We start from the raw sequence: 15,947 nt of genomic DNA on the forward strand, positions 1-15,947 counted from the left end.
TGACATTGGAGGAGCACTTTGGGCTTGATGGTGATGTCATGCCCAATAGCCTAGTAGGATTGGCACTCACCTGGGATGGGAGAGGGTCTCCCTCTAGGTAAGTACCTTAACTATCAGCATACGAGGTCATTCTCTCTCCCCTGTCTGGCATATAAGCCATTCAAGAATTTTATACAAAGTGGAACAGCTTCAACAGGACAGCCGGAGAGAACTCCACCCCAGGATACCCTATAGCCTAGAGGTTAGGACACTGACCTGGGAAGGGGGAAGCCTAGGTTCAAGTCCCTACAACTCCAGAGCAGGTTTCAAATGTGGGTCTCCCACATCCCCAGTTAGAGCCCTAACTACGGGGCTAGTGGTTGTAAGTAGGGGAGAAGTGGTGGCAGCCCCTGACCCCCTCCATTTTGTGAATGGCACCTTATTCCTCTTGTGGATCTAGCCCCCCAAAATGAAATGTTTTGTTCTGATACAATTTATTCTGACATTTCTGGAATTTTTCCTTTTTTCATTTCAGCTGAAATAAGCTGCCAAAGCTGACCTGAACCCACATTCTTTGGGGAAAAACAAGTTTTGTCTGAAGTGTTTCACCCAGCCCTACTGAAAAGTGACAAGACTGAGGGTGAGCACTGCAGAGGGTCTTCTGCTGAGTCTCCCACCAGACTCTGCCTACAGGGAAAGAGTCACAGAAAGGGGTGATGCTTGTGGGAAGGGATGCAACATTCAGGGATCTGTGTGGGAGAGGGACCATGTGCCAATATGCAGCATGTGACATTGGGCAGTGCTCACTAACAGCAGGGAAGCTGGTCTCTGTAGCTCTCATGCTATCTGCAACAAAAAATCCCAGCTCATGATGTCAAGTCATAAAAGCAGCCAAGACTGTGGACACCTCTCTAACAACAGGTTAGGGATGCTACACATCACATCACATCACATTCTGCTGAACAGAATGCCAAGTGAAGTTTCAAGGTACCCAACTGGTGAATGTTGTTGACTTGTAGGCAAGGCTCTCCCAGAGGCTTTATGGTACGTTTGTAAGCAAGAGTCCTATGATGCTTTGAGTCCTATAATGTTAAGAGTGGAAAAGTACTGGCTTATGACAACCTGTGTCATATTTCCTAAGAGCTAATCAGTATTTTAAACATACTAGTCACAATAACAGAGTTATGAGTTAGCCTAATGTGAAGGACAAACCCCAGGTGCTCAGTCATGCAGCTGGACATTTATAAAATGTAACAAGTTAGGAAATATACTAAAATAAAATGTCTGCAGACTGGGGAAAAATGACAGTAATGAAATTTGAACAAGTTGGGTATAATAGACAAAAACAAGACAGTGCGTCTGACGAAGTAGGTATTCACCCACGAAAGCTCATGCTCCAATACGCCTGTTAGTCTATAAGGTGCCACAAGACTCTTTGTCGCTGTCATCAGGTTGCAAGGCATGGTTCTACAACCTGGTAATATGTATACTTCTCTTTTGCACTAACCATTGCTTAATAAATCAAATCAAGCTAAGTTACTTAAGGTCCCCTTACTTAATTACATTTGAACCTGTAATACTTGATTACATTGATTAACAATGTATAAGGCATTTATTACCTAGTAATACTCTATACATTCCAGCTGAACCAACATCATCAGTAAAGAGATCCCTGCTTTCAGCTTGCAATAGCAATACTCATGCAATTGCACGGCACTTCCTGGAGATTAATGACCTGAGGGGAGCAGTCCATGTGACTATTAACCCCAGAAAAACCCTGCACTTACTGACAAGCCAGCATATTCCTTTCCCAAAAAGGGAGACATTGCGGCATTTCTAGGATGAACGGTTCACACTGGCAGAAAGCTCAGGAAGCCTGACTGTGTGTACCTTCCAGCTGCATGAGTAATGCAGTGTAAAGAACCAAATGTTTGGAACCAAAAATAAAAACGGAAACGTCACTGAATGAGACTGAATTGAAAAAGGAAGCAAGCGTGCCTTTGTCATTATAAATAAGACAACAGAGCCAGGAAAGTACAACCTCCCACTGGGGCAACTCCTACCCTATCATGAGTGCTTAGGGCAAGGGCAGGCAAACTTTTCGGCCTGAGGGCTGAATCAGGTTTCAGAAATTGTATGGAGGGCTGATTAGGGGAAAGGGTTGTGGCCCAGCCCCCACCCCCAGGACTCCTGCACCATCCAAACCCTCCCCTGTTCCCTGGCTGCCCCCTGCCGCCCCATCCAACCCCTCCCTCATTCCCAACTGCCTCCCTGGGACCTCTGCCCCATTCAACCCCCCTGCTCCCTACCCTCTGACTGCCCCGACTCCTATCCACCCCTCCAAACTCCCGTTTCCTCTATCCAACCCCCCCCACCACTTCCTGCCCCCTTACTGAACTGCCTGGAGCACTGGTGGCAGTACAGCCATGCTGCTCAGCTGGAGCCAGGCATGCCATCGCCACTGTGCGGCACAGAGCACTGGGTCAGGCTGGGCTCTGCAGCTGCGCTGCCCCAGAAGCTTGCAGCCCTGCCATCCAGAGCACTGCGCTGGCAGCGGAGCGAGCTGAGTCTGTGGGGGAGGGGGAACTGCAGGGGAGGGGCCAGGGGCTAGCCTCCCTGGCTGGGAGCTATGGGGCTAGGAAGGAGGGTCCTGAGGGCCAGATGTGGTCCGTGGGCTGTAGTTTGCCCACCTCTGGCTTAGGGGCAAGGTGCAATGGAATGGATGTGGTGCTATCTGCATGGAGGTTCAGGGTTCTGGGAGTTCACATACAGGGTTCCACACATTCTACCTTCCACTAAACACAGCACCACAGAGGGTCCCTGCATCCTAGCACATGGGAGATTGGGGGATAAGGTAGGCCAAAACAAAAATAGGGAGACTACAGGGATTCACTGGACACAGAATATCAGGGTTGGAAGGGACCTCTGGAGGTCATCTAGTCCAACCCCTTACTCAAAGCAGGACCAATCCCCAGACAGATTTTTACCCCAGTTCTCTAAACGGCCTCCTCAAGGATTGAACTCACAACCCAGGGTTTAGCAGACCAATGCTCAAACCACTGAGCTATCCCTCCCCCCAAGTCTGGGGGGTGGGGGCGGAAGGGAGGCACCCAGTAGGAATGCCTACAGCACTCCTATGGCAGCTCTGAGAGCTTAGTGACAGCTACAGAACCACTCTATCATCTGTTTGCGAACTAAAGGGCAAAGGGAACATCTTGCTTTTATTAAAAGTGATGTCTCGCTAATGCTCTAACTTGCTATGTCACATATTGTGAACATTGTTGAGGCAATCCAACTCCCTGACTCCAGCAGATATATGGGTCTTTTCACAAACTAAACCTGTCCCTTCCAGCGACAGGGACAATTTCCTTCACGGTGCTGTGTTACAGACAAGCAGAATCTCATAGAATGTGAGAAGATCGCTGCCTATTATTGCTTCATTGGAGGTCCCACTGGACCTGTAGGCTACACTTCAGCAGTAGGGATGGTGGGCAAGTTAACGTGTGCAGCTGGAGTCTGGCATTCAGCAGACAAATGCACTTCCTCCAGTGATCATCAGTCAACTGTTAATTTTCAGTCCCAGTTGGTACCATTATAACATCAGCATGATTAAATCACCATCCTTAGCATCACTAAGTGCTACACAAGTCTAGTAGCAGCAGCAGGCGGACACTGGTGCTGACTCAGGCCACACTCCTGTGTTTGGGCTTGTTTTTGGACAGAAGCACTAGTGGCAGCATAAGAAGGAGGCCTGCCAACCCTTCTGTTATGTCTCCTCAGATCACCAGAAAGAAAAATAAATTAGTCAATGGGGGCCACTGATTATTTTGATCAGTATCTTTATAGCCTATCTCCCCCACTCTTACCGTTTGCTTTCACATTTCAGAACTTTCGCCCTTTATAAATCTACTGTGTTTTAACTGCACAAATGGCTCATTTCTGGCCTCTCAGTAAGCTTGCCTGTCTAGTACAAGGTGAAGCACACACCCCCAGAGTGCCAAAGGGTTAGAGATGGTCTAATTTTTAACATGAAAAGAACATTCAGTTTCTTCAAAGGGCAAACAAAGTCTAATTGTTCTGCATGCGAAACTGACGCAAGACTCAGTGAAAGTCAGCAATATGGAGTGGCTTACTTACTCCTTTAAGTTTTCTGCATACAAACTGTAAATGGGAGAAGTGTGGATGGAGTTTGGGGATCTGTCTATTGCCAGTAAATACTACTAATACAAGGAGGAAAAAGAAATTAGCAGGTTGCAGAAATTGTGGACAAGCGTCTCAATCCCACAAGGTGCTGAGCATGTTCAGTCTCAGTGAAGTCAATGGGAGCGGGAGATGACCAGCACCTTGCAGGACTTGAGCTCAAGAGGAGGAAAGAAGATTATCTGGGTGCTTTTGGGTATTAACTTTCCTTTGTAGGACGTTAACTTAAATACAAGCTTTTATTGCTGTTTTACAAATCTGCCAGCTTCCAAACCAGATGCCTGGGATCCTTCCTTTGTTTCCAAGCTACAGGCTGTATTTTTTGCAGCATAAACTGGATAGAACATTAAGATATGGTTCAAGTAATCAGACAGAATAGTTCTGCTTCTTATTAATGTGTTAGAACCTCGTGACTAAGCTCTTGGCAGTGCAGATCTCAGCTTGACAAGACAGCCAGGACGCTTGCTACAATCAGTGCAGGATGCACAACATGGACCATATTCTGTAACACAGGAGTTCTCAATCTTTTTCTTTCTGAGCCCCCTTGCCCCCTGAACACGCTATAAAAGCCTCCACAGCCCACCTGTGCCACAACAACTGTTTTTACACACATCCAGTAGACTAAAAGCCAGGGCTGGCATTAAGGGGTAGCAAGCAGAGCAACTTCCTCTGGGGCCCCACACCACAGGACACCCTGCAGAGTGGACTTGCTTGGGCTTTGGCTTCACCCCCCCTGCCTTCAGCTTGGGCTTCGACTTTCTGCCCCGAGCCCCAGTGAGTCTCATTCTGCCCTGGCTTTCCGGCTGATTGTGGAGGATCCTCTGAAACTTGCTCATGGCCCCTCCAGGGAGCCCCGGACCCTGAGAACTGCTGCTGTAACAGACCCAGATATTATTTGACAGTCATGTTACCAGGCACCCAGCTGTTCTGCATAAGTTTTGCCAGTTGCCTCATTTTACTAACCTGCCCTACATTGAACGTCAAAGTGATGGCATAATAAAAATTGGAATTGGCACTTCCTGCGTAAATCCAGAGATGCCAGAGCACTGGGAACAGTAGGGAGCAGACAATGAGCACACAGGAGAGGATAAAGATGTTCCGAAGGACTGTAAGAAAAAACAAAGATATTATAACAGTGTAGCTGAGATACTAACAAGCAGCTGACCTCATGTCAATGAGTGAATCATAGATTATTAGATTATTAGGGTTGGAAGGGACCTCAGGAGATCATCTAGTGGATGGTACTTAGCATGTCTATAGCGCCACCCAGCAGTTTGGAGGCACTAATTAAAGGGTGGTTCTCTCCACCAGCACAACCTTTCATAATGATAAATATTTGCTATAATAATCCCGCTATTGCATTCTATAATAAAACAACTGGGATTTTTCTTTAAAAGAAAAGAATTTTGCCTGTTTAATTTTTAGATTGGATCCCTTATTTTGTGGCTCCTGGTTTCCAGCAAGTGCAGCTCTGATGACAGCAAAAGCAGGAGACCTCACAACAGCAGCAGGGGGCAGTGTCTCTGGGTTATTCAAGAGCCATTAAAGCTCATTCTCTGAGAGGGATATTGCACCTCACCTCAGCATCAAATCAGGTTGCTGTGCTTGCCTACAGGAGAGCTGGAGTGATCAATTACTGAAGGTACCCAAATCACTTTGGATTAGCCTGGAACCCAGGGGAGCTTTCCAATTGGCTGTCAATGTTGTCGTAAAGGATGCAGACCATTCTCCCTTTCATAACTATAATAGGACATTGCAGGATAATAGAATCATAGAAGTGTAAGACTGGAAAAGACCTCAACAGGCCATATAATCCATACCCCTGCACTTCAGGCAGGGCTACATAATAACTAGACCAGGGGTCAGCCACCTATGGCACATGTGGTAAAGATGGCACGCGAGCTGATTTACTGTGGCACGGTGCCGCTGGCCTGGGTCCCGGGCGATGGCCCCATTCAGCCTGCTACTAGCCTGGATGGATGGAACCCCGGACCAGCAGCCTGGACCCCGGCTGGCAGGGGCCGGAACCCAAGACCGCCAGCAGGCTGAGCCACTCAGCCCACTGCAGGCCTGGGGTCCCAGCTGCTGGCCCCACTCAGCCCGCTGCCAGTCTGGGGTTCCATCCGCTGGCCCCTGCAAATGTAAAATTTATTACTGTCACACGAAACCTTAAATAACAGCGAATAAATGAAGACTTGGCACACCACTTCTGAAAGGTTGCCAACCCCTGAACTGGACCATTCCTGACTGGTGTTTGCCTAACCTGTTCTTAAAAAGCCTCCAATGAGGTACTGAAAGAGTATTGTCCTTCTCGGGTAGCCATGGTCCCTTGGCAGTGTGTGCCTGGAGCGCCCAGCTCACCCATGCTAAACCAAGGTGTTTTGGAAACATGCTGCCTTGGTCTGTCAGGCCTGGCTGCCTAAGGGATCAAGTCTAACTGATGGAGTTGCTGGGCTGTATTATCAAGGCTGTTTTATCCTCTGCTATATTAATTCCAAGACTGGAGGAGCAGCTGTCCTCAAAGGAGGTAAAAAGCCCCACCTACTAGTAGCTAGTGCTGCCACAGAGAACCAGCCATGGGTCACTTCAATGAAGCCCTGACTACGTGACAACCATTCAATCCCCTTCGTTCTTCCTCTTGTTCCCTTTTGAGGGCTCAGGATTAGCTCGGATTTTCAAGAAACATATAACTTGTAATGATTTCAAAAACTTCATAGAAATAACTGGAGCAGAGAGGCCAGGGTGTGAGTCTTCTGAACCAAACCCCTTAGTTTTGGATTACAAAAGCCAAAGGGAAACAAAGATGGCAGGTTTCACATTTCCAGGCCTAACTAGGCTCCTTTGTCTTAAGGCTGAAATTGCTTATTAAGGAAATTGAGGTCATATTTGGGTTAGCAATGGATTGACACAATCCAAAAAACAGCCAAGCAGGGTTGGCTGGTACTGACTGCTGTACCCACCCCAAACCAGTCACTCCAGGAAGCAACACAAATCTTCCTGGAACGTTACACTGCCAAGCTCATTAGCTGCTGCAACATTATCTCAGCAGACATTTAAAGTCACCCCGAGGTGGTACGTCATGGAATCTGAGTCTGTGAAAATGAGCTGCAAGCTACCTGACAATTACACCAAGTCCAATGCTCAGGGGCTGGAAAGGGTCTTTGTGGTCTAAGAGAGGCTAAGCAATGTCTTGGCTAAATGGGGTGATCTAGTCAGCACACATGCTGAGTGTGTGATCTCACACACAACAAACTGACAACTGTGAATTATAATTTATATTATTGTAGCACCTAGGAGCCCTCATCCTGGACCAGGACACCAATGTTCCAGGCACGGCACAAAACACAGAACTAACAGTGTTAGAAGAGAGGGTTCTAGTGACTGGATTAACTGTAGGGCTGGTGCTCAGATTACCAGAGCCATAAACTGAGATTAGAAACACTCCCAACCCAATTCAAAGGGTGCCTGTACTTTATATCAATGATATGATAATAAATACTTTGCACTCATGAAGTATCCTTCATGCAAGGATCTCAAAGAGCTTTACACACAAGCAATTAATCCTCAGAACAACCTGGGCAAGAAGGGAGGGAAAGTTGTTCACGAAAGTCATAAAATCTCCCCACACACTTCATGGTTTGTACTTATCAGACTTGTTTCCTTCCAGACAGTGGACAGTCCAAGAGGGGAAGTGCCCCCTGTGGCATGCAGTTGTATTGCACAGCACCAGGCCACATCTGGTTTTCCTACCTTCAACCTGCAGTGAAGAGTTTGGGGGAAGGTCTACTCTTAAAACACTGCATTGGTGCAGTTGCACCGCTACAGTGCTTAAGTGAAGATGCTCCTACTCTGACTGGAGAGCTTCTCCCATCAGCATAGTTAATTCACCTCCGAGAAAGGCAGTAGCTATGTCAATGGGAGAAGCTCTCCCGCCGACATAGCACTGTCGACCCTGGGGGTTAGGTCAGTATAACTACATTGCCCAGGAGTGTGGATTTTGCATACTCTCAAGCGACACAGTTTACCGATATAAGTCTGTAGTGTACAGCTGACCTTAGTTAAGCCTCTCACCTCAGCCATGTCAACAAACCAAAGTTTGGATTGAGTGTGCCACCGGGACTGTGGGGGTTGGGGGAGGGAAGAATCAAACACAAAGAACTTACATCTATAAAGGTGGCTCCAGAGTGGAAGGAAGGCCATATACAGCGCTACATCTCCCACGGTTGGGTAGGACTTGAAGATAGAAATGATGGCAAGCTGAACGAACAAGAAGAAGATGGGGTGCTCCCTAGAGAAAGGAAAAAGGCAGTGACTGGACATAACAGGTACTGGAGAAGCAGCATTTCTCTCTGGAACTGGTGCCAAGGATCAGCAGGGACACACGAACATACTGCGGCCAGACTCCTACAAGCTTTCATGCTCTTGCTCTGTTTGCCCAGCAAGTCTTCCAGTGTGCTGGACTGCAAGCACTGAGCCAATTTGAGAGGAGTATTCCCAGGGCATTTGTGTACCTACACATGGAAACTTTGGGCACATACACATTGCACACATTTACATGATCATCCTGTTGTGTCCAGGCATTTCCAGTGCTGCCTTCTGTTGTTGTGGTAGGAACAGTAACCAAGGCTACTTCACTCTGAGATGCTTTTGCCCCATGAGGATTGTTTTGAGAAGCTCACTGCCTGGCAGATTCACCCTATGGCATATCAGCGCAGCAGCTGTATACATTCCAAGTCATCATAACAGTCCCATCTGAAATCAAGACAGTTAATGGGCTCAAACAGAATGGCACAGTTCTTATCCTAACCCTTTAGTAACTTTCCTGAACCTTTTATTTTACTTTTGCAATGAAGGACTTTATAGAACTGGCTTTAAGTGTCCTGCTGTCCAACCCACAGCAGAATCCATCTCAACAGCCAGCTGTGATCAAGTATCCGCTCCAGCTGCCCCTCCACTCCCAAGTCCATGTTTTTGACTATTGTATGACACATAGCCCTACTTATGGGTCAATATTAGGGTAAGAAAGCAGGAGCTCCTCAATCAGAAATATTCAGCCAGCTTCCTGCATAACTACTCCAAAACCAGCTTAACACATACGGGTATTTTACAAATCATGAATGAATGTATGTGTCACAGTCAAAGGCCTGTAGGCCAAAATAATGACCTATATATATATTGAACTTATGACAGTGCAAGCATTTGGTACATATGTGAGAGACATATTTACAAGAATCTCCACAGTGCAGCTTTCTGCCTGTTTTACAAGCATGAGTAGTTGTAGCTGTGTCGAACCTGAAGAAGAGCACTGCGTGGTTCAAAAGCTTGTCTCTCTCACTAACAGAAGTTGTTCCAATAAAAGATATTACCTCACTCACCTTGTCTGCCTTACAAGCACGAGACAGAGGGCTACAGAGTGTGTAGAAAGCATCAGGCTCTGGAGCACAGTTTATTTTTAATTAGAGCTGTCAATTAACCGCCGTTAACTCACACGAGTAACTCAAAATAATTAATCGAGATTAATCGCAGTTTTAATCGCACTATTAAACAGTATATCAATTGAAATTTATTAAATATTTTGCATGTTTTTCTACATTTTCATATATATTGTATTGTGTTGTAATTGAAATCAGCATATATTATTTTTAATACAAATATTTGCACTGTAAAATGATAAACAAATGAAACAGTGTTTATCAATCTCTTTGTCGTGAAAGTGCAACTTAAAAATGCAGTTTTTTTTGTTAAGTAACTGCACTCAAAAACAAAACAATGTAAAACTTCAGAGCCTACAACTCTACTCAGTCCTACTTCTTGTTCAGCCAATTGCTCAGACAAAAGTTTGTTTACATTTAAAGGAGATAATGCTGCCCTCGTCTTATTTACGTCACCACAAAGTGAGAACAGACATTTGCATAGCACTTTTGTAGCTGGCATCTCAAGGTATTTACATGCCAGATATGCTAAACATTCATATGCCCCTTCATGCTTCGGCCACCATTCCATAGGACATGCTTCCATGCTGATGATGCTTGTTAAAAAATGTGTTAATTAAATTTGTGACTGAACTTCTTGGGGGAGAATTGTATGTCTCTTGTTCTGTTTTACTGGCATTCTGCCATATAGTTCATGTTATAGCAGTCTCAGATGATGACCAAGCACTTTGTTCATTTTAAGAACACTTTCACTGCAGATCTGACAAAACGCAAAGAAGGTACCAATGTGAGATTTCTAAAGATAGCTATAGCACTTGACTCAAGGTTTAAGAATCTGAAATGTCTTCCAAAATCTGAGAGGGACGAGGTGGGGAGCTTGCTTTCAGAAGTCTCAAAAGAGCGGAAAGTACAGAACCCGAACCACCAAAAAAGAAAATCAACCTTCTGCTGGTGGCATCTGACTCAGATAAAGAAAATGAACATGCATCAGTCCGCACTGCTTTGGATTGTTATCCAGCAGAACCCATCATCAGCATGGATGCATGCCCCCTGGAATGGTGGTTGAAGCAGGAAGGGATATATGAATCTTTAGTCCATCTGGCACATAAATATCGTACAATGCTGGCTACAACAGTGCCATGAGAACGCCTGTTCTCACTTTCAGGGGACATTGTAAACAAGAAATTTTTAATCGTGTGATTCATCACAATTATTTTTTTAATCGCTTGACAGCCCTATTTTTAATACAAATGAACTGACTTTGCAGTACTGAAGAAAAATGAAAATAAAGAAGAGAGACACTGAATGTACCAAAATGACCTTCATATTTGACTTTCAGACTATGGCACTCTGCAACCTTGCACGCTTCAGGCAGGAGAGCTCTCTTTTTTTTTTTTGGTCTTTAGAGCTGTTTATACTACATTTAAAAGCGAGGCTGAAACTGGACTGACATGTTCTTAAGGAGAGAGGACTCCTGAAGCACTGACAGCAGCCAGTTCATTCCCAGACAACTGTGAGTAAGAACGGGCCCACCACAGCTATTCTGGGTACTGGTGAAGAAGGGGAGAGGATGCTGTGAAATATCCTGGAGAAGTTTGGTTCACTGCAGTAGCCTCTTAGGAAACGTTGGTCCTGGGAAGCCCCGCAGAGAGTGCTGGAAGGACTGCAAAAATGAGGGGAACAACTGGAGCTGTGACCCTATGCGCCAGGTCACAACGTCACTCACTCTAATTTGGCCCAGCTGCCCCTCTGTCATGCCAGCAGGGAAGGGACTTTGCCATTATGCCACCCAGCTCTGAACCTGGGTCAAATGGGGGGCCTGGGCCCCCAGGGTCCCCCCTTGTTGTACCCCTGCCAAGCTTAAGTTCTCAAAAGTGAAGGAGTATTGGCACTCTCTCCCACCCCCTGGCTTCAGCACCTGTCGCCCCATAGTGATGCTAATGCCTTACAGCCAAGAGATATGAAGATGTTTCCTTACAGTTGTGTTTGCCTGTCACCACCCATGACCACACACTATTCTTAGCCTTCCAGACTGACAGACAGGGAGAGAATGGCCTGGCTCCAACAGAGCAGGAAACACGTATCAGCTATTATCTCAGAAAACTGCCCGCACTTCTAAGGCAATCTGCAATGAAACAATCTTCACAGCTCCATAGCAGAAGAGGATAATGCATGCTAGGAGGGGAGAAGTGTGGGAGCTCCCACGATTCCTCATATAGGAGCAGCAAGAGCCCCAAGCCTTGACGCAGGCAATGAGGGCAGCTCCTTCCTTGGAAAACCAGATATTAAGATGATCTTGTCCTTGCATAGAGCATTTCATGAAAGCACTTTACCCACATTAATGGACTGAGCCTCACACAACTTCTGCCTTGAAGGTGGTATATTTTTATCCTCATTTTATCGACAGTGAAACTGAGGCATGGGATGAGATAGCAAAATTGTTCCAGGCCACAGAGCTGATTCAGAGCCAGGAACAGAACCCATGAAGTCCTGGCAACCAGTCCCTTGCTCTAACCATTCTGCAGTATTAGCTGCCCAGAATATTTGCGATATCCTGGTATCTTGTACATCCCAGTGTTACATGAAGCAACAGGCTTCTCTATAGAAAAAGCTGCATCCCACCATTCTAGGGAACAAGTAAAAAATGCACTAACATGCAGGGTTCTTAAAGGATATGAGGTACATTTTCAGTGCACCAAAGGCTTAACTCCTTAAGAGAAGGACACTGTCACTTTAGGAAGTGAGAAGGAAAGAGCTGATAAAAACCTAATTCTGCTCTTTTTTCATTTCACAGCTCCAGATGTCTGACACTGACCTACATGGGTTTCTACTGGACAGTAGACATGACAGTGGGCTTTGTGGGCTGAAACCGTTTTTGGTGTAGGAAGTATACCAAGAAGAGAAAGTCTCTCTCGTTCCCACTTCTGCCAACAGAGACAGAATAGTAGCAACTCCTCAGGCTGGCAGATCACAGAGACAAAAGGGATAGCAAATAGACCCACTTACTTTAGCTTTACTGCTAAGGGAATGGTGTAGAAGAAGACATTGATCTGAAATACACATACGAAGAACAGATTGAAGTGTTCAAACATCTCAGCAAAGAAGTACCAGAAGAGGCCAATGTTGGGAGTCAGATCTGGAACGCAAAGGCTGAAATTTGAAGAGAAACATCAAGGTAACATTTTAAAGCAGTTGGTATTTGACTTACTTGCTTCTATGAAATTATTGAATCATTGTGTGCTACTGGAAGGAGAGGTGTGGGTGGTGGGGAGGCTATGCCTTAGAATGCATTGCGAGGAAACCAAAGGGGAGAAAACTCAGGGAGGGAAATCACCCTCCATAGTTGGTGTCAGTGCTTCTAGCTGTCAGCACTACTTACATCTTTAACTAGTCAGAGAGTTCATCGCAGCAGTACAAAACTGAAGGTGACACATGAAATTGGGGCGGAGTGGACAAAAAAAGGCTGCATCCACTTACTGAACACCTAAGATCCCCAAGATATTTAAACATCCTAATCCCTATTTTCTCAAGCAGCATCTAACTTTTTCCTTAATGTCACTTTAAGGCCATTTTATACAGCTAAACACACATGCAGCTTTACTCCTGTGGAGTCCATCATCAGTGACACCCACTGGTCAGTTTGGCTAATAGAAAGCACATGCCAAGAAACAGATCCACTTCTGGTTAATTATAAGGAGACTGAAGAAACTCCAGTATCTTCTCCCCACCTAGTTCGTCTTCTCTAGTTCAGTGGCTCTCAGCCTTTCCAGACAACTGTACCCCTTGCAGGAGTCTGATTTGTCTTGCATACCCCAAGTTTTACCTCACTTAAAAACTACTTGCTTACAAAATCAGACATCAAAATACAAAAGTATCACAGCACACTGTTACTGAACAATTGCTCACATTCTCATTTTTACCATATAATTATAAAATAAATCAACTGGAATATAAATATTGCACTTATATTTCAGTGTACAGTACATACAGCAGTATAAACAAGTCATTGTCTGTATGAAATCTTAGTTTGTACTGACTTCACTAGTGCTTTTTATGTAGCCTGTTGTAAAACTAAGCAAATAGCTAGATGAGTTGATGTCCCCCCCCGGAAGACCTCCGTACATGCAGGGATATGGGTACCCCTGGTTGAGTACCACTGCTCTAGTTCTTGCAGTGATGGTTTAAAGGAACTTGGGTTATATATTTTTATCAGTGTGTGTGTTTGTTTCCACTGCATTGCTGGTAAATTTTTCCTGAGACTGAAAGCTCTTTGGGACAGGGAATGGGTCTCCGGTATGCGTGGATAATGCCTATCACAGTATGGACATTCCCAGAAAACAAATTACAACTACTTACATGAAACCATACACAGATAGGATAAAGTCCCAGGAGTTGAGGAGGAAGAATGAGAGGCAGACAATTACCACCAAGCTACAGAGATACAGCGCTGCATATTGCGTGGTGTACAACCAGAAGCCTTTGCTTTTCAGTTTCACTGGTATGAACTGAAGCTGGAAATAAAACACACAGAAGGAAAATAAGAGGACATCCTGTGGCTTTCTATTAACAAGACCTGCCTTGCTGCACTGCTGACAGAAAGCAGCAAACAGTGGCCCAGCTACAATGGGAGTAGCAGCATTCAGCACACTCTGCTCCAGTGTGCTCTGCCTTGGCCAATCAAATCACACACTCTGCCCAATACTTTCAGAACTGTGCCTGAAAAGTCACATAATTTCACATTCAAGTAACCATAACGAGGTGTGTGGGTGAGTGAGTGATTCCCTGATGTACGTGCAGAATGTTGGTAATTGTGCAGCCAAGCAGGCACTCCAGGTTTGGAAATCTGGGCCACCTCCAACAGAAGCTCCACCAGAATTCAGCAGCTACAAATCAGTGAAGCTGCTTTGCCATTTAGCATCCACATTTGTACTGTACATGCCTTGCCAGGTCCCGAGAGGCAATACGGACTCATGGTTGTAAAGGGCTCTGTCCCTCTGAACCATGGCAGATTTAACATCAGAAAACTTTCTGGAACATCTCAAGCCAATTTAGAGACTTTTTGGCAGGATAGACAGAAAGTGCAGGAGAGCAGCCATTTAATTCCACACAAACCTTACAAGGTAGTCAGTGAAGTTCAACAACAAATCCTGATAACAGACATCTTTTGGCAGCTCTGAATGCTTTTGAAAGTCCCCTTATAAATCCAAAGGCATTAGGTGTTCACGTATCACCACAGGTCACCAACTCTGGAAACACTACACTTATGCTCTGCCACTGCCATGCAGATGTTTTGCTTAAAATACAGAGAAGTGCACAATTGGGACCATATGCAGGGAACTCACTGCTCCCCAAATAACAGCATGGTCTCTTCTCAGATTTAACAAATAGTTTTGACTTTGTAGATGCTCCATTATGGCAAAGATTTAAAACAATAAGGAAATTTCCTGGACGTTTTGGAGAAAAATTAAAGATATGTACACAGGGGGAAGGAGGAAGAGTCTGTAAATGATTCTTCTCCATTTTCTTTCAGAGTTAAAGAAATTGAGAATGAGCTTCAGGGAAGAGAGAGAGAGGGAAATCTGTAATGAACATCCACTGTAAAATCACAGAGGGAGGCATGTCAGTGGAAATATATGACTGACAGTCATCTGGGATCTGGTAAGATTTTTTCAGACACTACTTATAAATCTCTGTACAGATGCTGGGTAAGAGTCCTTTCACTAGAGTCCATAGCCTTTCCCTGGAGCATCCTCTTGCTTTCCCAACTAGATGAAATGAGAAACTGAGCAGTTTCCATAAGGCCCTTTAATGATTTAGGCTCTTGTTCCAGTCACCTCTCACAATATCAGCAGAAGACTTAAGACAGGTATCAAGCCACCTGAAACCTCAGACAAAGGGAAGGGAAATACTGAATACCGTGGTGATGGGTACAGTAGAAGCACCTAGAGAAACAAGATTAGATTAGTAGGGAGACACCCATTTCCAGTTAATTATCTCTTCTTCTAGTGAACACGAATAGTCTCTTTACATCATCCTCTCTATTCCACAGCACTGTGCTCTCAGCAGTAGCTATCAGCATGCATTTGTTTTTTACAGCACTAGCAAAGAGTTGCCTCTGCTTTAATACCCCTTTCCAGTTTTGAGACGGTAGCTCTTGGCCTACTGATAAATTAAACTGCTTTGCGGTTCAGTGTTCGTCTTGCAGGGCTTTGGGCATCCATTAATAAATAAGGATACCATTTTCTTAGAATCCCTGGTACAATCTGATCAATATTCTGTTAATGGAGGAGGAGTGAGGCTGGGGAGATCAGATGTTTCCAAGTACCACCAGTGCAT

At 45.2% G+C, this 15,947-nt stretch overlaps 1 protein-coding gene across 1 annotated transcript in view; it reads right to left on the reverse strand.

Annotated features, from left to right (window-relative positions):
• PIGU (phosphatidylinositol glycan anchor biosynthesis class U) overlaps positions 1-15,947 on the reverse strand; it is a 48,193-nt gene that overhangs the window by 11,710 nt on the left and 20,536 nt on the right. Inside the window, exons 8-11 of the mRNA XM_050917404.1 lie at positions 13,968-14,122; positions 12,618-12,761; positions 8,343-8,467; positions 5,143-5,285 (exon numbers count right to left, since the gene is read on the reverse strand). Of these exons, the coding sequence (XP_050773361.1) occupies positions 5,143-5,285; positions 8,343-8,467; positions 12,618-12,761; positions 13,968-14,122 (567 nt within the window). The remainder of the gene's footprint in view (positions 1-5,142; positions 5,286-8,342; positions 8,468-12,617; positions 12,762-13,967; positions 14,123-15,947) is intronic.

Source organism: Gopherus flavomarginatus, chromosome 11 (genome assembly GCF_025201925.1).
Source record: "Gopherus flavomarginatus isolate rGopFla2 chromosome 11, rGopFla2.mat.asm, whole genome shotgun sequence".
In the NCBI taxonomy this organism is placed as follows: Eukaryota; Metazoa; Chordata; order Testudines; family Testudinidae; genus Gopherus; species Gopherus flavomarginatus.